This window comes from Trichechus manatus, unplaced genomic scaffold (assembly GCF_000243295.1).
Source record: "Trichechus manatus latirostris isolate Lorelei unplaced genomic scaffold, TriManLat1.0 scaffold00151, whole genome shotgun sequence".
NCBI lineage: Eukaryota > Metazoa > Chordata > Mammalia > Sirenia > Trichechidae > Trichechus > Trichechus manatus.
The window spans coordinates 6,770,217-6,791,637 of record NW_004444087.1 but is presented as its reverse complement, the minus strand read 5'-3'; the positions used below and the strand labels follow the sequence as shown (position 1 = coordinate 6,791,637).

The 21,421-nt window shown below is 58.1% G+C and overlaps 1 protein-coding gene across 2 annotated transcripts in view; it reads left to right on the top strand.

Moving 5' to 3' along the window:
• Positions 1 to 21,421, top strand: part of COL26A1 (collagen type XXVI alpha 1 chain) — a 211,731-nt gene that overhangs the window by 185,223 nt on the left and 5,087 nt on the right. For both annotated transcript variants that reach the window (XM_023740274.1, XM_023740273.1), the window contains exons 7-13: positions 1,666 to 1,727; positions 9,048 to 9,204; positions 11,582 to 11,680; positions 12,422 to 12,574; positions 13,930 to 14,013; positions 16,004 to 16,056; positions 20,436 to 20,471. In XM_023740274.1, the coding sequence (XP_023596042.1) occupies positions 1,666 to 1,727; positions 9,048 to 9,204; positions 11,582 to 11,680; positions 12,422 to 12,574; positions 13,930 to 14,013; positions 16,004 to 16,056; positions 20,436 to 20,471 (644 nt within the window). The remainder of the gene's footprint in view (positions 1 to 1,665; positions 1,728 to 9,047; positions 9,205 to 11,581; positions 11,681 to 12,421; positions 12,575 to 13,929; positions 14,014 to 16,003; positions 16,057 to 20,435; positions 20,472 to 21,421) is intronic.

Below are 21,421 nucleotides of genomic sequence, written 5' to 3'. Positions count from 1 at the left end.
GATGTTTATACCTCGGTCTTTAATCTGCTCTATGTATTAGGGTTACTGACAAGGCTTTATTGAGGGGGAAAGAGAGTTCTGTTCCTAAAAAATGCTTGTAAACCACCAACTTGGCCCAGCCAAGGGGAGGGTGGGAGGGAGATGAGGGTGAGCAGGGCCCCTGCCAGCCCATGTGTCGCCTTTGTGTAAACCAGGTATGGCTGGGTGAGCAGGAGGCTAGCCAGGTTTTAGCACCCCTTGCCCAGTGGCTGAGCACCCTCAGGGGGACAGAGCCTGGACCACCTAGTCCCATGATCTTAAGACCCCTCATAATCTCTCCACATCTCTCATAGAGGAATTGATATTTTAGAAGAGGAGAATTGGCAAGGTGATTTTTGTTCAGGCCTGAAATAAGCGACAAAGATGGGGGAATCTCCAGGGACAGGTGGAGACTAACAGTGTCAGGGCCTGTAGACTGGCATGGTGAGCACACAGGGCTTGCCCCATCCAAGGGGCCCCCAATGGTCAGCCCCAGCACGCCAAGTGGGACCTATTGAGTTACCCAGAGACCTCCCGGTCTGTGTGTCTGTTTAACCAGAACGGGGTTCCTGTGAGGTCAGGCTTTGAACTGAGCAAGGAAAAGGAGGAATGTAGGCCATCCCTGACTTCTAGAGCAATAAAAACTCTTCAGAGCGGCTTTGAACCTTCTATTTCCTCATTAAAGAGCTCCAGTCTCTGGGGGAGACAGACATAAATAGAAAATTATGGCACAGGCAGATGCGTGCCTGGGGGTTCATCCATACTGCTCTCCGAATTGGCCCTCCTGCCTCCGGTCTCCCCACTCCTACCCGGTGGAGCTTTTTAAAAGGCAAAACTGACTTGGACTTTCACCCACATAAACCCTCCAACAGCTGCCCAGCGGCGTTAGGACACTGCCCAACTCCCCACTCCAGGCCCTCTGTGCTAGGCCCACCCACTTCTGCAGCCCCAGCCGTCCCTGTCCCATGTACCCTGGCTCTGAGGGGCTGCTTGCAAGCCCTGCCCTGTTCTCTCTCCCCTGACCACAGAGCTTGTTCTTCCCTCCGCCCGAACCTGGCCTCCCCTCTTCCTCACCTGGCCAACCACTGTCTATCCCTCGGGTCCCCTCAGCTGCCACTGTACCAGGACACACCCCGCCCCCCGACTGCACCCCCTTCGCTGGCTCTGGTGCACCCCTGATGCTCTGGTGCATTCTGTACAGGCAGCCCTAGGGCAGCCCTTCCCAGCTGTGTCTATCTGCCCGCCTCCTTTCCCAAGCCATGGTTCTCAAAGTCAAGGAATGCGTCTGTGTACCGTTCATTCATTCACTCCATTATCAGAGAGTCTTTGAGCCCCTACTTTGTGCCAGGCACTGGGAGTCACCAGTGAATAACACAAGGACCCCTGCCCCCCCCGGAGCTCACATGCCAACAAGGCCACCCCGGGACTGGCTTAGTGCCTAACACAGAACCGACACTCGGACAGTCCGATGTGCTGTGGGCAGTCAGAAAGGGGCTTAGAGGTTGGGCAGGCTGCATGGAGGAGGGGGCGCTGAGAATAAGGCCCTGAAGGCTGGGTAGGAGTTTTCCAGGCAGAATGAGCAGAGAGATTGTTCTGCCCTTCCCAGGCCAGCACTCTGCCTTCACCTCTGCTCCTCTCCTCTTTCAGAATGCATGAACTGCACCCGGCTGAGTGACATGAGCGAGCGGCTGACCACGCTGGAGGCCAAGGTCAGATGGGCTCGGGAGTCTGGGCCAGGGGAGCTGGCGGGAGAGGGTGACCATCAGGCACCTGCCAAGTGTGGCAGGGAAACCACCATCCTAGAGAGCTCAGCAGGCCTAAGCAGCCTAGTCCTGGGGGCTAGTGCTGCTGGGGCCTCGGTGTGGCCGTAGGTGGCCTCCTCTGGCCTGGGCCAGCCTCCAGGGGTAGGCGTGGGCATGAGGACAGTGAGGACAGCAAGAAACCAAAAGACCCCAGACAGCGGTCTGGTCTGGATACAGGGTGGGCAGATGGCTCTGAGCTCTCAGAAGTTGGCCCTTCAGCGGAAAAGGATCAAGGTGCTGTCCCCACCACCCCAGGCTGCTGTCCCCAACTCTTGCTCCTCCTGGGCCGGGAGATAGCAGCCCCCAGAGTGGCACATGCATGCTTCCAGCTGAGTGCCCTGGAGTCCTGGGAAGGCCTGGGACCTCCTCCCGCTGCCCACCAGCTGGCTCAGGCCTGCCCACAGAGGAGCTGACGGGAAGCTGCAGTGGACGAGTTGCCAAGGACACCAGCAGCTTCCAGCCAGGTCTGCATCAGTGAAGGACAGCATCTTAGGGCAAGTCTCCCCCAAGGCAGACCCTGAGACAAGGACTTGAGGCAAGAAATTCACTTGGGAGTGAACCCAGGCATCACCGGGAGAAGAGAGAGGAAGTACCGTAGGGAGGGAGGATGTGCAGATTGAAGGAGTGCTAATGAACAGGCGAGCCGTGTGGGCAACGGGGGCTCAGTCCACAGGGCCTCTGGGGGGCTGTGGGGAGCATGCCCCAGAGCTGGCCCACCGAGGGGTGAGGAAGCTGGGCGATTATCCCATCTCCCCAGTGGATGAAGTCTCTCCTGGGGGGTTATTCCCTGTCACTTCTGACCTGCCCCATTAGCCGGCTGAGTCCACTCCTGTGTCCAAAGAAAGCCCTCAGCAGAGAGCGGCAGGTGCCTGTGGCCAATGTTGTCTCAGGATAAGAGGACATGTGTGGGGCACAAAAGCATCTGCCCCAGATGGTCCCGTGCAGGGTGTGGCTAAAGCTCCACTGCCTTCAGGGAAATCAGCTGCTGTGTGGTTGGCTAGAGGGACTCAGCAGAGGACAGGCCTAAGAGGCTGCTGTGGTCACCTCCAAGTCTCTGTGGAGCCTCTTGGGGTGTCAGGAACTGCTGGGGGCACCTGGCTTCCAGGGCAGAGCCAGGACCAGGGAGGCTGGATCCATCTGAGCCCAAGACAGAACTCTCACAGCAAAACAGTGGCAGGCTGGAGCAGATGGCGCCCGTGCAGGGGAGAGTTCCCCGGTGAGAGGTGTGCAAGCCTGGCCAGCTGGCAGGGCAGCCGGAGTGAGGACAAAAGCACCAAGGTAGGGACTGAGGGTCCTGACAGCAAGAACCCCTCAGAGCAGGCCTCAGCGATCTGGCTGTGCCCCAGCTCAGAAGAGCCTGACACACGTCTCCCCTGAGGGCACAGGCGCAACACACACACACACACACGCACACGTGGAAACGCACATGCACACATGGATGCATGCACACCCAGACGTATGCACACATGTGCGTGGACGCACACACATGCACACATGCATACCAGTGTGCACATATATGTGCACTTGCACCCATGTGTATGCACACATGCACACACAAACATGCACACAGCCCTTGCCAGCCCTATGCTGCCCTTTGGCCCTGCCTCCTACCTTGAGAGCTGGATCATAAAGATAGCTGCCTAATGCATGAGACTGCCAGGTAACTGTCACCTGGAGTCAGACATAGGTGGGAATACCACCCACCAGCTGGGAGACTTGGGTAAACTCTGAGCGCCCACTTCCTCATCTGTAGAATAGATCAGTGTACCAGGCTCGCAGGGCTGCTAGGAACCTCAGGGGAGATGGTGGGGGATTGACTTTGTAAATGCAAGCCCTGGACAGATGCCATGGACCATGCTGTGTCCCCACCTTCTGGGGAGAGAGACAGGTATGCGAGGAGACACCTCTGCAGGGCACCTGTTTTGAGAAGCCCCCAGGCATGAACAGCCGCCCTCGGACTGCCAGTCCCTCTGGGTTCCCCAGCAGCCCAGGCCCCTGAGCACAGGCAGTCTGGGGCAGCCTCCCCTCATGGGGCCTGGAGCCTTGTCGGGGTAGGAAGAGAAGGCTTCAAGAAGCAAATGCTGCCAGAAGACAGAGCTGGGGCTGGGGCAGCATGGGGAGAGGACATAGCCTGGGGAGAGGGGCCAGGACAGCCCAGCTCCTCAGGAGCTGCACAGAGGCCAGGAGTCATAGAGAACACAGAGGAGTCACAGGGAACGTAGAGAACATGAGGTGGGCTCAGGTCAGAGCCTGGAGTCAGTGTGGTTGAAGGCAGCAGCCAGGTGGGCAGACCCCAGACAGGGAGTCAGAAATCAGACAGCTGGAATAAGTCAGTGGCAACCCAGAGGCCTGGAAACAGAAGCTTCTGCTCCCTCAGCCAAAGAAGCCTGTTTAGGTCTGTCAGGTGACATGTGTTCACTACAAATAACAGAAACCCACCCGTCGGTAGCTTATTTCATAAGGGCATTTATCATTTGTTCAGCAATAGGTGGTGGCAGGATTGGTTTGGTGGCCAAGAACCTAGGCTCTTCACAGCTTTCCCCTTTGCCTCCTTAGTGAACTGGCTTTTGTCCTCCTGTTTGGTGCTTCACGGTTCCAAGATGGCTGCCACAGCCCAAGGCATCACAGCCCCTCACCCTGTGTTCAAAGACAGGAAGTAAAGAGTGGAGCAACACCCCCCCCCCACCCCAGTAGATTCATTATGTCTCATTGGCCACTTACTGGGCGTATAACTACTTGTTGCAAAGCAGGCTGGGAAAGTGAGTACCTGGCCAGGAAGAAAGAGATTGCTATGATTGGCTTGGGCCAACTGTGATTCCTCTTCTGAGGTCCTGGAACAAGGGAAGGGGGATTGACCAGCAGGACACCCCGGCCCCTTCCTCTCTGCCCCCTGAGCTTACACTCTGACTTCATGGTCCATGAGAGTGGGAGGGAGCCCAAGCAGATCACACCGTGTGAGGGCCATGGCAGCTCAGCCAGCCTCTGGTCCAGAAGGGCGGCGTCGTGGCCGGTCATCGGACCGCAATGACATCACTGGGCTATTGCCCTCGAAGGCTGTGGTCTGGTGTTCTTGGGCTGAGGCCTCACGCCCATTGCTGCCCACCCTGGTGAGCTCATGGCTGGGGCCGGGATGGGCTCAGTTTCTCCAGAAGGTTGGCCGTGGCCAGCCCAAGAGGGTCTGGACTCTGGCCAGGGCTGGTTCAAACTTGGCCGTGGCCAGGACGCCTCAGCCTAGTGAGTGGGCCTGTGGGTGATGTTGTCCATGTGGGACGTGCCCCAGAGAGAACCGTGCCAGGCCTTCTGCGCTGGAGCAATGCCTCAGGTGGCAGGTCCCCTGCCACAAAAACCCAGGGAGCTCTTCCCTGAGTTCCTGCCACCCCTCCTGCCGTGCTGCTGCTTGTTCCTGACTCCTCCACCCCTCCCCGCCTGTCTGCTTCCTTGGCTGCTTTAGACGGCCCCACCTCAGCTCCAGACCCATGGGGCCACTCCGTGCAAGTATGCCCAACTGCACTCACCACCTTCACCCCCAAACCTGCTCCCTCCCGTGCCCCCCAGCAGCTAGGCCAGAAACGGGGGAGCCATGCCAGCTTCCACCCACCCTCCTGCCCCCAGTCCCCAGGGTACCAGGTCCTGGCATTCTCTCTTACCCCATCCTCATGCCCACTGCCCTGATCCAGCCTGTCGTGCACCACCCACAGCCACAGTCGCCCTCAGCTTCCCCACTGTCCCAGAGCCCCAGCTTTGGCCAGAGCTAGTCACCTTCCCAGAAGACATCGGGACTGGAGGATGCTCAGTGGTTGGGGAAGGAATCAGAAGCATGCCCTCCTCACAGGGAGCCCAGGGGATTCCGATTCTACTCCAGGCTGCTGTGTGACCTGAGGCAAGCCACTTCCCTCCTCTGTGCTTCTGTGAAGCTCAGCCGAACTGGCTGTGCTGAGCTGTGAGAAGGGACATCCACTGTAGTTTGGGGGACAGGGCACTGCACAGGGCCTGGGTCCACCACCCATTTGCTGGTGGCCTCGGGCAGGTCATTTGCAGTCTCTGTGCCTCTATTTCTCACCCATGATGTGGCTGCGGGGACCTTTCCTGTGTCATGGACCAGAAAGGGGAGGGGCTCAGAGAAGTGGCCCTGGGGGTCTCTGGAACTTAGCAAGACAGGAACACACCTGCCCAGCCCAGTAGGAGATACTGAGGCCTGGGGCGGGAGTAGGACTGGGGACCCTGGTACAGGAGAGGAGCTGTGTCCTGCTGCATGGCCCAGAACAGGCCCAGGGCGGCTGGGTCAGAGCCCTGAGCACAGCTGGGCACTCACCAGCTCCCCCACGTGCTGGGGCTGGGAACAAAGCAGGCCACTTGTTCCCAGGGACCCCCGTGATTGTCACCAGCCCAGGGACACTGTAGAACTGCTCGTGATGAGGAGGCTGAGGGAGCCTTTGCCTGCTCCCATGAGACCCTGCCCAGCCCAGGCCCAGGCTTGGTTTCGGGGATCCCCCAGCGTCAGCAGCAATAACCAGAGCCCTGGGCTACATGCTTGCTCTCCATGGTCTGAGGGGCCATTTTGCTGACAGGAAAACTGAGGCACACAGAGGTCGCAAAACGCTTCCCCAAGGTCACACAGTGGGAGAGCTGGGATTCAAACTGGCCTGTGTGGCTGCAGAGCCTGAGCCTTTCCCATCTCAGTCCCTCAGCCCGAGCTGCACACCGGGGTCTGTCAGGAAGGGGCTGCCAGTCCCCACCATCCCTGTCTGATTAGTTTTCAGAAGGAGCTGGAGCAGACCCTAAGCTCCTGAGGGCTCCCCACAGGCCCAGCCCTTGGCCCAAAGAGATTGGGGTGGGAGTGAAGGGACACCCAGGGAGGAATGGCCACCTGATGAAGGTCAGGATGGAATGCAAGGCCAGACCCCTTGCCACTGAGTTGATTCCAACTCATAGTGACTCTATAGGACAGAGTAGAACTGCCCCATAAAGTTTCCAAAGAGCGCCTGGTGGATTCGAACTGCTGACCTTTTGGTTAGCAGCCGTAGCTCTTAACCACTGTACCACCAGGGTTTCTGAATGCAGGACAGAGGACAGCTAATCCGACTGAGTCTCCAAAGGTCTTCCAGGTCAGGGGGCAGGGCGGAGCAGGGCCTGGAGTGGGAAACAAAGGACTAGGGGCTGAGGCGCTGGAGTAGAGCAGATGGGGGGAGTGGTGGGTGAGGCCTATGGAGGGCAGGGGCGGGGCACCCATGTAAGAAGAGTGGGGACACTGAGGTGGGGGCAGGGGTGTGGCCAGGCTCACTTTGCACTGGGATACTGACTCCACTGTTGTTTGAGGGGGCTTCAGGGGGCCAGGGCGGCAGATGGAGGTGGGGGAGGCTGGAGGCTGGTTCAGGGCCTGGGGCCAGAGGCCCAGGGAGGCCGCTAGGACAGGCTGGGGGATCATCGAGGAGGGGCCCAGGGTGGCCGCTGGGGCAGGCCCTTACCCTCCTGGATGTGGAGGATTTGGAGGGAGGCAGGTCCGGGAGAGTCCGCAGCGCTCTGGTGTTTGGAGTGGGGGTCTGTGCGGGTGAGGGGTGGGAGGCCTTTGGGCGGCGGCACTTGTGAAACTGGTTGTCAGTGGTTATGGCCCCATCACAGTGCCCCTAGCCCAGCCCCAGAACCTCTCAGCCCACGGTGTCAGGCAATTCAGCAGAGTGCAGGGGTCTTGCTCCCAAGAGCTAGAGGGAATCTGAGACACGGAGGAAACTCTTACCTTCCGCTTTGGGCAGATCAGGGCACTAAGGCACAAAGGGAGGCAGGAGCGGGACGGTGGGACTCCATCTGCTATTGCCTGGGGCGCCCAGCCACTGTCTGCCCGCGGAGGGCCTAATAAAGGTTCTCAATCCCACGCAGCCAGCATCTGCTGGCCAGCCCTGTGCCAAGCCCTGGCATGCAGCGCCCCCTGCTGGCCTCTTTGGGGACAGCAGGTATGCTCTGGGGCCCGTGAGGTCTGGTTTTCAGCTTAACTCAGTTAAGGAGAAACCTCCTGTGGCCCAAAGGCCTGGTGGTGCAGTGGTTAAGAGCTCAGCTGCTAACCAAAATTTTGGCAGTTTGAATCCACCAGCCACTCCTTGGAAACCCTATGGGGTAGTTCTACTCTGTCCTATAGGGTCAATATGAGTCAGAATCGACATGACGGCAATGGGTTGTTTTTTTTTTTTTTTATGGTTCCTGTGGCCCAGGCCCTGCGTCTTTGAGGTCTTTGATCCCTGCCCTCCTCAAAGGAAGAGAAGGAGTGGCTGGTCCTGGGAAACCACAGCCACTATGTTTTCCTGGAGCTCTTACTATGAACCATGCATTGTTATGGGTCCATTTATACCCATCTACCCATCCACTGGAGCCCTGGTGACACAGTGGTTAAGTGCTCGGCTGTTAACCAAAAGGTCAGTGGTTCAAACCTACCAGCAGCTCCATGGGAGAAAGATGTGGCAGTCTGCTTCTGTAAAGATTTACATCCTTGGAAACCCTATGGGGCGGTTCTGCTCTGTCCTGTAGGGTCACTGCGAATCAGAATCGACTCAACAGCAATGGGTTTGTTTCTTTTTTACCAATCCATCCATCTACCCGTTTATCCACCCATCCGTACACACACATCCACTCATCCACCCATCCCTTCATCTATCCATCCACCCACCCATCCATCCATGCATCTACCCAGCCATCCATCCACCCACCCACCAACCCATCCACCTACCCACCCATCCATCCACCCACCTACCAACCCATCCGTCCATCCACCTACCCATCCACCCATCCATCCACAAATACTCCCTGAGCAAGGAATTCATGCACCGTACAGACGGTCTGGGGAACAAGATGCACAAAGCCTCTCCCTGAGGGAGCTAGCTGCCGGTGAAATGGGGGCAGCTTCAGTCATCGCTTAAACAGTCACAAACCTCATATCACAAACAGTGACGCATGCCACAGACGACAAGAATGGGGAGTATCACAGTGTCTGATGGGGACCTGCTCAAGCCTGGGGGTCCAGGAGGACTCTCCTGAAATGGGAAGGGGAGCAGGGTGAGGAGAAGGAGCATTCCAGCAAAGGGAACGATGGCCTCACTGAAGAGCATGGTTGACCACACGCAGGGATGGGCAGCTGCAGACTCATGGGGCCTATCTCCCTGCACAAGTTGTGTCCCTGCATGTGTGTGTCCCTACCCCTGGCCTGGCCAAGTCTGACCCTCTGCTCTTCTCCTGGCTCAGGTTCTCCTGTTGGAAGCAGCAGAGCTACCCTCAGGCCCGGACAACGACCTGCCGGCCCCCCAGAGCACCCTGGCACCCTGGAACGAGGACTTCCTCCCTGATGCCATCCCTCTCGCCCACCCGGGGCCCCGAAGGAGAAGGCCTGCTGGCCCGGCGGGTGAGAGAGGCCTGAAAGGGGAGGGCTTGGGCGGGTCGGGGAGGCTCGGGACGCGGCCTCCCAGGGCCTCAGTAAATAGGTCACCACCAGGCCCTCTGCATCAAACGGCCCTCAGGGGGGTTTGCTTCAGCCCACATGGCATTTTAAACAATTGAGCTAACATTTAAAAATTGGGGGATTTCACGTAAAAATCAGGATGTCTGGCTTTACTTAAAAACCAGAAGATCCGGGGCTGGCAGTCCCTTAGGAAACAATTAGCTGCAGTTCAGGCTCAGCTGCCCCTGCAGACCTGGTCCAAGCTCTGCAGTTTGCCGCAGTCTCCGCCATTCCCGACTGTCTTACAGCCCAGCTACTGTCCTCATTACCCACCCTGCCCCTCGGCATCGGCACACAAGCCCCCAGCCTAGCCGCATCTTTGCTTGGCTCAATTCTACAACTTTCCATAATCTCCTGGAGGCTCCTCCCTGAACACTGGTTGGAAATGGAAGACATGTGACTCCCTTAAGTCATGGCTAAAATTTTCTCTCTGCTGCTTTTACTTATTAGTCTGGGCTCTGCACTCTGGGCCTGCAGAATAGTAATACAATTGTAATAATAATAGTTACAATTGGTGAATGTCTGCTTTGTGGCAGGCGCTGTGCTGGGGTTTTACCCTAGGCAGATGTTTAGCTAGCTCGTGTCAGTACAGCTGAACCCAAGGGTGGAAGGCCGGTGTCCATTCTAACTGGTCAGTATCGGTGCTGTGCCAGTTATTAAATCTTTTTATATCACCCTGGTCTGTAGAGATATCATTTCTAATCTTTGTAATAAGCTCGTGGAGTTTGGGGTTGCAGGGGAGAAAATCGAAGCTCAGAGAAGTTAGGTAACTCTCCTGGGGTTGCCCAGCAGACCAGGGCATTTCGCCTCACTAATTCTCTGTCCCATAGAGCCCTTCAGAAGTGACGCCTCCTTCCCCTGCTCTCTCCCATTTGAGCCCCAGCATCTTAGCATCCTCTGCTAGATTCAGCTCTTTGACCCCCACCCCCTGTCCTTCCTCCTCTGTCCTGTTTCCGTGTCTGAGTCTGTCCTGGTGCTGGGGGCAGTGCAGACCCTCCGCAGAGTTGGACTTTCAGGTCAAGCCTGTGTCTCAAGCAGAGATGTCCTCCAGGGGGGCCCGGGAGGAGGAGTGGGTACTTATCACGCTTCTGAAGGGGCTGGAGGCTGTGGAGACCTGCTACAGGGAGGGGCCCCTGGGGGCCTTATCTCACCTTGGGCCCCTTGGTTTGCCCCTCTAGCCACTGTCCCAAGGTCTCACCCTTAGAGATCTGCCCACCTTCTTCAAATCTTCCTTCTAGAAATGAGGATAGGAGCTTCTCACCCTCCATGGGCCCAGGCCCCAGACCTTCTTGGTGGAAGGTAGGGATGGACATTGAGTGTCCTGGGCAACTCTACCACAGGAAAGTGCAGTTCCAAAATGTGGCCACCAGGTGGTGCGCAAACCCTACAAATGGTTAAACCGGGGCATGCCTGGCTGGCCCTGAAGTCCCTGAGAGTGGTTGGGAGTCTCTGGTGCCAGCAGCCTTGGCCAAGCCCCTCCTTCCAGACCACAGAGTCATGCTGTCTGAGCTGGAAGAGCCTTAAGTGCAGGATGGCTCCATCAGTTCTGCAACAAAACAACTCCGAGCGTCCTGCGCTGGCAGCCCAGAGGGAGGCGACTACCCAGGCCACACAGCTCCGTTTTCCACTCTTAACCACAGAGACTCCGGAGCCAGAGCTGTGTCCTTTGGTGCTCCAGTGTGCCCATGCCCATGCCTAGAAGGCCACACTGGGGGACACCTGCCACAGCCTGTTTCTCTGACAGTAGGAAGTGGTGAGCGAGAGGGACTTGGAGTTAAGAAACCCGAGTGTCCTGAGTGCGTGGCTCATCTACTTCCTGGCTCTGTGACCTTGAGCAAGGGACCAAACCTTTCTAAGCCTCAGTGTCCCCACCTGTAAAATGGGAACAAAAATACCTCTTGGGATTTGTTGTTGTTGGGTACCATCGAGTAGATTCTGATTTGTAGGGACCGCATATGACACAGTAGAACTGACCCATAGGGTTTTCTTAGCTGTAATATTTATGAAAACAGATCACCAGGTCTTTTTCACGTGGAACCTTGTTGGGTTCGAATTGCCAGCCTTCTGGCTCATAGCCAAGCACTTAGAAGTTAATGGGTCTAAAAGTGGTTTATAAACTGTGATGACTGACACAGGTGTTGGTGACTCCTTAGCTGGTGTAGGGGGCCCCCCAATGGGCAGGGATCCTGGGGGAGGTCAACCAGACAGCCCAGGTGGGCAGGCCTGGAGCCATCGGTGAGCAGCTTGGCCCAGGGTGTGCTTTAACTCATTCCCTCGGCAGGGCCCCCGGGGCAGATGGGACCACCAGGGCCTGCAGGCCCCCCAGGCTCCAAAGGTGACCAGGGTCAGACAGGAGAGAAGGGCCCAGCAGGGCCTCCCGGTAAGGATACCCTCTTCCCCAACAGGGCTTTGTCCATTGGCGGGGTTGGCTAAGCTTTCTCTCTCACTCGAACAGGTGAGGCGTCCCATACACCTCTTGATCTTGCTAGGGTGCAACCGCCCTCTTGGAGCTCTGGGTTCACTCCTCCTATCCCCCATCTCTGCCCCCACCCAGGATCACAGTTAGATGGGCAATAGTAGCCAAACACAGGCCTGTCCCCTCTGTGTGAGCTGGACATCCCACCTTGTGGCCTCAGGAAGGCTCCAGCGGGCTCACAGAGAGGAGGCCCTGAGGAGCTTCGGGTGCAGGTCTGTGGATGGGGCCTACTGGGGGCCAGGGGGTTGTTCTCAAGTCCCTCTCCCCAGCCCCACTGGGGCCTGTGGGGGAGTGACCCCTGGTCAAGGTAGGTGCACAGCAGGCCCAGGCTGGTGCCCCTGCCCCAGAGTTCAGGCCCCTGGGAGGCACAGCTGGATGCTACAGTGCTAGAGCGGTGCAGGTTGAGTCCCCATTGTCTTGCCTCCCTCACCTCCCACCCCCAACCGTGCTGGACTTGGTGGGAAAGGGGAAGTCATTTCAGTTACATTCCGGGATATGCCCTGAGAGACGGGTCAGGAGGTCACCACTGACTGACCATGTGACCCTGGTCAATCCCATCCCCTTCAAGGCCTCAGTTTCCCCACCTATAATGTCTCAGCCGCCAGGCCCAGCCCCTCACAGAAACTCCTCTTCTCTCAACTGTAGGGCTCTTGGGGCCACCAGGGCCCCGTGGGCTTCCTGGAGAGGTGGGGCGACCCGGCCCCCCTGGCCCACCTGGCCCAGCAGGCAGCCCGGGCCTCTCCACCAACGGTCCCCAAGGCGTCCTCTACGCCCTGCAGCCACCCACGGACAAAGACAGTGAGTGTGCGCCTGAGGGGCTCGGTGGGCAGGACTGGGCTGCTGTTTCCCGAGGCATCAGCTTTGCCCCCCAAGGATCTGGGGAAACAGACCCTGCTCAGGGAGTGGGGGATAGGTTTAGGAGCGAGGCTGCACCTGGGTGGAGGTTTGTGGGGGGCAGTGCTGGACCTCTGCTACTCTTGTCCACAGAGTGGCCAGTCCCTGCCCAGTGCTCAGCCCTCTGCTTCTGGGGTCCTGACCCCCCAGTGGTCACTCTGTTCACTGGCCTGTACCAGTCAGGGCCTCCTAAGACAGGACCCCCAACCTTGGGGTCCACAAGGAAGGGAGGTGTTCTGAGGGCTGGGGAGGGAGTGTTCGGGAAGGCTGGAGATGCCCCAGCAAGGGCAGCCTGTGGGGACTGTGTGGCTGGCGGCCTTTCAGGGTGGGGCTGGTGCAGGGGTGGGGTGGTCCTGGGTGGGGGTGGTCCAGGGTGAAGGTGGCCCAGGGGGGGGGTGGTGCAGGGGGGGGGGTGGTCCAGGGTGGGGTGGTTTAGGGGTGGGGGTGGTCCAGAGGTGGGGTGGCCCTGGGTGGGGGTTGTCCAGGGTGGGAGTGGTCCAGGGTGGGGTGGTTTAGGGGTGGGGGTGGTCCAGAGGTGGGGTGGCCCTGGGTGGGGGTTGTCCAGGGTGGGAGTGGTCCAGGGTGGGGTGGTTTAGGGGTGGGGGTGGTCCAGAGGTGGGGTGGCCCTGGGTGGGGGTTGTCCAAGGTGGGAGTGGTCCAGGGTGGGGTGGTTTAGGGGTGGAGGTGGTCCAGGGGCAGGGTGGTCTAAGGGTGGGGTGGTGTAGGGGCAAGTTTCTGTGGGGGGTGCTGAGGAGCGGCCACCCAATCCCAGCCGTTTTCTAGGCCCTGGCTGCTCTGGGTCTGACTCTGAGGCTGGGGAGGGAAGTCACATCAGGGTCCCAGGCCGGGAGAGACCCCCATCCCCCAGCAGTGTGACTACCATGATGGAGGCAGCCCAAGGCACCGCAGCTCAGAGGTGGGCAGGGAGGGCTTTCCGGAGGAGGCCCGAGGATGGAGCCCGTCGGGGCATCAGGACAGGCACGTAGGGTGGAGCCCGGAGGAGAGGCCACCTGGGGGTCCGGCTGTTGGTGCCTCAATGTGCCTGGGCGTGATGTGGGCATGGGGGGGGGCAGGCCAGGGTCTGAAGGTCTGGAATGTTCCGGTGGAGATTTGTGCCTGCCGCTCTGCCCTTTGACTGCTGGGCCCAGTGTGCTCTTCTGAGCAGTGAGAGCAATAGTGTCCGCTGGCCGGTGGGGTCACAGGTGCCCACCCACTCCGGGGCCTGAACGCTGCTGTAGGTCACTCTGCTGTCCCCACAGGCGGAGACTCACAGCTGGCGTCTGCTGTTGTGGACACGGTGCTGGCGGGTGTCCCAGGGCCCCGGGGCCCCCCTGGGCCACCAGGTAAGGGAGAGGGCAGTATCCCAGGCTGGCCTGGATTGGGGCACCCTCTCCTGGGCTTGGCCCAAGCCCAGGGGCCTTGAGGAGGCTGACGCCTGTTGGGGGCCCCTGAACTTAGCAGGGTGCTGGGGCCTGGGTCAGCCCCACCGTCAGGGCTGCAGCTCTCCTGTGCAACAGAGCAGAGGAACCCACATTTCTTGGGCCCAGCACCCACATGAAGCAGCCCTGGGCTGTCCTTGTGTGGCCAGAGTGGGGAAGTACTGGTGTACCGGAGGCCCAGGCTGAGGCGGAGACATGGGGTCAGCATCAGGGCCCTTGTGAAAATGGTGGGAAAGGTCCAATGACCAGCAAGGAGGCCCTGGCCAGCAACGCCCAAAACAAAAGGCCCAGGGGATGAGCGTGACCTCCTGGTCTGACCCTCAACCTCCTCGCATCTTCGCTGAGGGAGGAGGAAGAGCATGGGCCTGGTTGACTGCCCAGCTTGGCCCCACTGCCCACCCAGCTGTATGGATGTCGCGCCTGCTGGTGTGCTACCAATGAATGAATGAATGAATGAGCCGCAGAGGCCAGGAGCCGGCTGACAGGGCGCCTGAGTGCAGCTCCAGGCCTGGGAACTTGTTCCTCATCATTCACTTACTTTGTCGTGTATTCGAGAAATATGTATGGAGCAGTGTGCTGAGCAGGGCTCCAGGCTCCCAGAGACTTTGGTGAACAAGATGAGGATTCCTGTCCGTGTGGCATGTATGGTCTGGCAAGGAAGAAAAAGAACAACCCAAACCCATTGCCGTCGAGTCGATTCCGACTCATAGCGAGGAAAGCAAACCCTGTTAAGTCAGTTCTTCAAGAAATGGGAACATGGTCAGTGAGAAGCAGAACAGGCAGGAGTGGGGAGTGGGGAGGCCGCTCCTGTGGTCAGGGTGGGCCTCACTCAAAGGAGAATTTGAACAAACACTCGAAGCAGGTGCAGAGTGAGCATGAGCCATCTGAGAACTTCTAGAAGTTTGCTGTGGCCTCGGAGTGCTCTGATGGGGGGAGTGTATTTGTTTGCTTGTTGACTAGACTGAGCCAGATCCACGTTCCACCGACTGGTGCACTGCAGCCCAGGAGGCACAGGGGCCACTGGGGTCAGAGGCTCATTCTTCCTCCCAGCTGACCCTCGGAGGGGGCCTGGCACACGGCATCACCCCATCACCACCTCAGACCCAGCCTGCCCCTCTGGCACTCCCTGGCCCCTGGGGGAGACAGACATGCAAACCAACAGGGGTGTGGCAGGTGGCTGCTGGGGTAGGTGCCAGAAGGCTTCCTGGAGGAGGATGCTCAACCTAAAACTAGTAGGAAAGGGGTTGCTGGGGAAGGTGTGGTATAGGGAAGGGCATTCCAGGTGGAGGAAACAGCAGTGGCAAACACACGGGCAGAGGAACTTTCCAGTGGGGCATCTGGGGACATGAGGGTGGGGAGGGGCCAGGCTGAGGGCTTCAGGAGCCCTGAGAGGGACCTGGCTGGATTTGCATGGCTGAAAGCTAACTCTGGGTGGCCTCATGGAGAGTGACGGCCAGGATGCTGCTATCGTGACCCAGGCAAGGTGGGTGGCTTCTGAGGGGCCGGGTCCGAGGTTCCAAGCAGGGGTACATGTGGGGAGATTTATCAGGGGACTGACTGGCTGAGGTGGGAGGGGAGAGACTGGGCTGACACCCTCCCTGGCCTCCCAGCTCTTCCAGGCTTGGGGCGACATGGGAGTGAGGCCCTGGGAGTTGGGGCAGGTTGAAACGTAGGGGCTGCGGGGGTCTGGGTCACAGGAGGGAGGCCCAGGGGGCGGTTCAGGTGAGGAGTCGGGTGGAGGTGGGGCCTGGGGATGCATACCTTTTCTGCTCCCCACAGGAGACAGACCCAGGGCAGGGGCTGGGGCAGGAGGGTGGGGAGTGTGTGCCTTCAGAGCTGATGGGGGTAGTGGGCTTCTCAGGCCCTAGCTGACTATCTGCGACTTTGCCAACAGGTCCCCCTGGACCGCACGGCCCCCCAGGGCCCCCAGGTGCTCCCGGATCCCAGGTAGGAATTTTCCCGTTTCTAGCCAGGAGGGATGGGGGCAGGGAGGGCACTGTCTCCCCAAGAAAGGTGAATCCAGGTCTCTTAACACCATGGAAGTCTCAAAAAGGAAGCAGCCATCGGTCCCCACCCATCTGGCCAGATTCTGGTTTTCTTATCAGCAGCCTCCCTTTCCTGCCCATGCTCCCTGTGCCAGGCTCTTTGAGGAGCCGTTAGCATCAGACCCATTTCATGGATGAGTTAACTGAGACCCAAAGAGTGGGATTGTTACAGGGAGCGAAAGAGAGGTGAACCGCGAGGTGGCCATGCCTGTGCAGCGGGTCCCCTGTGGGAGCCGGGGACAGACGGAAGGCACCAGAAGACCCCGCAGAGAGGCAGAAAGGGGGTGGCCCTCCCTGCAGCCCCCATGTGGGCCTCATTGGGCTGTACAGAGCCCCTCCCTGGAGCTCAGGCTTTGTAGGGTGGGGGTGGCTGGAGAGGTGGCCACTAGGCTGTGGGGGGACCTCTGGGGTCCCACAGGTTCATTCATCAATATTCACTGACCGAGTTGGGTGCTAAGGATACAGCCTGGAGCAGCACCCGCAGTTCTGGCCCTCAGAGAGCTCATGTTCTAGGCACCAAAGAACTAGAATTGCATAGCTCCTGCCTGTGCCTTGTCCCCGCTTTGTGCAGGGGGGAAGGATGGCTGAGGAACACGGGAGGTGGAGAGGAATGGGCAGGAGCCCTAACGGTGGCCGTGCCTGGACACACATCACAGGGCAGACTCAGGTACAGATGAGGCTCTTGGGCAGGACACGCATGGGGGGAAGGCCCTCCCAGGCTGAGGGACGAGTGGGGAGGCCCTCAGGCCTGATCTGCTCCTGGACCAGGTGGAGCAGGACAGGTGAGCCATGAGTCTAGGTCCACAGCCTCCTGGCCCCTAGGAGCCCCGGCCATAGGCTGGGAGAGGGCCAGGGTGCGGGAGAGAAAGAATGACAGTGATCGAGGCTGGGGAGGACAGAGAGAAGGGAGAGACAGAGGCACAGGAGGGGGGTGAGGGACAGAGAGGCCAGAGGAGGCGGTGGGGAAGGGAAGTTGTCTGGCCATGGCTCACATGCCCCCCAGGAGCTGCCCAGTTCTCGGGTCTTTCCTCCTTCCAGGCTGGATGTGTGCAGCCCTGACAAAAGCTAAGGGAGGAGGGAGAGAGGGAGTGAGAGCTGGGGACTGCCAGGTGCCCCAGCTGCCAAATCCACAGCCAACAGGGCTGGTCAGGGGCAAGAGCCAGACCTCCTCATGCCGATTGCTTTCAGTTGATCCCATCATTTCATCCCAGCAGCAATGGGAAAGGGAAAGCTCAGTGAGGTTTGGTCACTGGCCTGGGTCACATGGCCAGGGGGAGGTGCAGAGCAAGGGTCCCAGCTGGGATTGGGTGACTCCAAGTCCTCTCAGCCTTTCTCCAGCTGCCTCATCCCTGCCAAGGATGAATGCAGTCCCCATCCGGCTAGGAGGTCTACTTTCAGGGTCTTCCAGGTTTTTGGGGGCAGGGCAGCCTCGGTGGCTATACAGACCATGCCCACAGCAGCCTTGTGGGGACCCAGGCCCAAGAGACCCAAGGAGGCTGGAGGAGACTGAGGAAGAGCTGCTGGTCCAGCCCCCTCAAGAGGATATGACCAGCACCAGTTTGGGGACTGGGGTGGGCGGGGGTCTCTGGCTGCTGGCCGTTTTGACCCCTTCCCTCCTAGTGGTGGCCCAAACCTTGGTCCTTCTCTAAGGCTGAGGGTCTGTGGTGAGGGCAGGAAAAATAGAGGGCACCTGGCAACACCAGCCTGTCCTAAGCTCCCCAAGGCCCCAGTGGACAGGCCCCAAGGAGCCCTTTCTGAAACCCACCACCAGAGCCCGCCGAGGCCACCACGCTGAGGGATGAAGTGGTTCCGTGCTTAGTCCCCAGAGGCTAATGTCAGAATGGCCTCCTGCCACCTCTGCTCACCACACAGGTGCTGGTCTGTGGCTTCGCCAGGGACCAGGGGACAGTCTGGCCATCTAGCCACTATAGCCTTCTTTTGCCAAGGGGCTGAGGCCTCTGAAGACTGACAAGGACTGGCAGGGGGACCCAAGGACAGGAGTTAGAAAGGGAATGAGAAGAGACCATGATGGTGGCCCCTCCTGTCTCCTCTGAGCAGGGCAGACAGGCCTGGGTTTGAAGCCCACCTCTGCCACTTTCCAACTGGGTGACTCTGAGCAAGGCACTGAGCAATTCTGAGCCTCAGTTTCCCCACCTGTGAAATGAGGATAAAATCCTTCCTGGGCAGGATTATTGTGAGAAGGAAACGGGATAAGAGATGTAAAACTCTCGGCCCACAGGAGACCCTTCGTAAATGCTCTATTCATGAAACTATTTCCCAGGTCCTCAGTTGCGTCAGGCACTGTACCAGGCATGGGGTCACAGTAGAGGACAAGAGAGTCAGGATCGATCCCTGCCCTCTCGAAGCTGACAGTCTAATGGGAGATGCAGACAGTAAAGATGCAAGGAAGGGAATAAACAAGAAAGTTACAGCGTTTGGTAAGAACTAAATAGGGTGATGTGATGAAAAGTCAGCAGAAAGGGAGGGTGTGTGACAGGTGTGGGGAGGTGATGCTTCAGCTGAGACCTGAGTAGCCAGGAGCAACCGTGCAAAGATCTTGAGAAAGAGCATTCTAGATAGAGGAAAGAGCAGGTGCAAAGGCCCTGAGGCAGGAGCAAAGATGAGGTTGAGGAGTGGGAGGAGAGGGGCCAAAGTGTGGACTTCTGTCAAAGTGGGCCTAGAATTCATTGAGTTTCAGGGACAGAGGTTCCAGGATCGGATTTACATCTTTAAAAGGCCCCTCGGGCTGTTCTGGAAGAATGAAGGTCGTGGTAGAGAGGAGTAAGGCAGGGAGACCAGGAAGAGGCTATGGGGAGGGAGACGGAGACTTGACGACAACTTGCATGAAGGTGGTGATGGTAGGAATGGCGGGAGACCTGGTAGCACAGTGATTAAAGCCCTCAGCTGCTAACCAAAAGGTCGTTGGTTCAAACTCACCAGTTTCTTCTCAGGAGAAAGATATGGCAGTCTGCTTCCATAAAGATTTACAGCCCTGGAAACCCTATGGGTCAGTTCTACTCTATCCTATAGGGTCGCTATGAGTCAGAATCAACTTGATGGCATGGGTTTGTTTTTTTGTTTTTTTGTTTTTTTTTTTGGTAAAAATGGAAAAGTGAATATTATTGTTCTTGTTAGGTGCCGTTGAGTTGGTTCTGACATTGCCCGGTCCTGCGCCCTCCTCACAATCACTATGCTTGAGCCCATTATTGCAGCTGCTGTGTCAGTCCATCTCCTTGAGGGTCTTCCTCTTTTTCACTGACCGTCTACTTTACCAAGCATGATGTCCTTCTCCAGGAACTGCTCCCTCCTGATAACATGTCCAAAGTATGTGAGACGAAGCCTTGCCATCCTTGTTTCTAAGGATCATTCTGGCTGTACTTCTTTCAAGACAGATTTGTTCGTTCTTTTGGCAGTCCACGGTATATTCAATATTCTTCGCCAACACCATAATTCAAAGGCATCAATTCTTCTTCGGTCTTCCTTATTTATTGTCCAGCTTTCGCGTGCATATGAGGCTATTGAAAACACCACAGCTTGGGTCAAGTGCACCTTAGTCCTCAAGGTGACATCTTTGCTTTTTAACACTTTAAAGAGGTCTTTTGCAGCAGATTTACCCAATACAATGAGTGAATGGACAGATGGAGTGAATTTGGGAGTGATGGAAAGGGAAGCCCTAGGTTAACCCCCAGGTGTCTGCCTCAAGCAGCTGGGAGGATCCTGGAGCCATTTCCTGAGAAGGGAAGACTGAGGGGGTGGGACTGGGGGAAACCAAGAGTTCCACTTTGGACAGGTAGAGCGGGGTGCCTCCTGGTGAGCTGAGTGGAGATAGTGGAGGACAGTGGGACACACACTTCCGGAGCTCTGGGTGCCATCTGGGCTGGCCACCAGCACCAATAGGGATGCCACGCAGGGGACCGTCATGATTGTCATTAATAATATTACTCATTCTCTCAGGGTCCTTCTCTCCAATGCTGGAGGATGTGTGCTTTGCTATTCTTTTCCATTCTTCCTGTGGTAGCTGAATTTGGTGTTGCCCCACTTCACAGATGAGAAGACCAAAGGCTCAGCTGGGCCCAAGACCATACACCAGCCAGTGGAGGGTGCTCCAGGACCTGGAGCTCCCCCCAACTCCCCACTCCCATCCCCAAGTATGGATTTCTTCCATACCATCCCCCTCCCATCCTGTCTTTCAGCCCTGGAGCTCTGTGCGGTGGGGTGGGGAGGCCAAGGAGTTGGGTCAGTGTAAGCAGGGCCTGACCATCTTTGTTTGGTTTTCTACAGGGCCTGACTGGAGAGCGGGCCATGATGGGGCCATCTGTAAGTGTGGGTCTGTGCGGATGGGCCAGGGGCCACTCCCTCTGTGGGGCAGCGGGCTCTGACAAGGCCCAGGGCACTGGGTGGGAGCCTGTCCTGGGCAGCCTTGCCTGAGCTCAGCCCCACAGCTTTCTCAAGCTTGGCCTTTTTCACCCTGCCAAGACAGGCAAAGGGGGGAAAAGGGGCAACCTGAGTGCAGTCCAAGCTGCCCAAACCAAGAAAGGGTGACCTTGGGAGGGGACTTCAGTGGGGGTGTGTAAGAAAGGGCTGACATAGCCTCCTCTTAGGACCAGAGGCCTGGATGAGAGTCCTGTGGTCTCCTCTAGAGAGCCTGGGCTCCTGGGGCAACTCTGTGTGTGACCCTGGGCTCCTGGGTCAATGTCCTATGTGACCTGGGCCCCTGGGTCAGTGTCCTGTGTGACCTGGGCCCCCGGGTCAATGTCCTGTGTGACCTGGGCCCCTGGGGAAATTCTGTGTGTGACCCTGGGCTCCTGGGTCAATGTCCTGTGTGATCTGGGTCCCTGGGTCAATGTCCTTTGTGACCTGAGTCCCTGGTCAATGTCCTGTGTGACCTGAGTCCCTGGGTCAATGTCCTGTGTGATTTGATTCCCTGGGTCAATGTTCTGTGTGACCTGAGTCCCTGGGTCAATGTCCTGTGTGATCTGGGCCCCTGAGTCAGTGTCCTGTGTGACCTGGGTCCCGGGGTCGGTGTCCTATGTGACTTGAGTCCCTGGGTCAATATCCTGTGTGACCTGGGCCCCTGGGTCAATGTCCTTTGTGACCTGAGTCCTGGGTCAATGTCCTGTGTGACCTGAGTCCCTGGGTCAAAGTCCTTTGCGACCTGGGCCCCTGGGTCAGTGTCCTGTGTGATCTGAGTCCTTGGTCAATGTCCTGTGTGACCTGAGTCCCTGGGTAAATGTCCTGTGTGACCTGAGTCCCTGGGTCAATGTCCT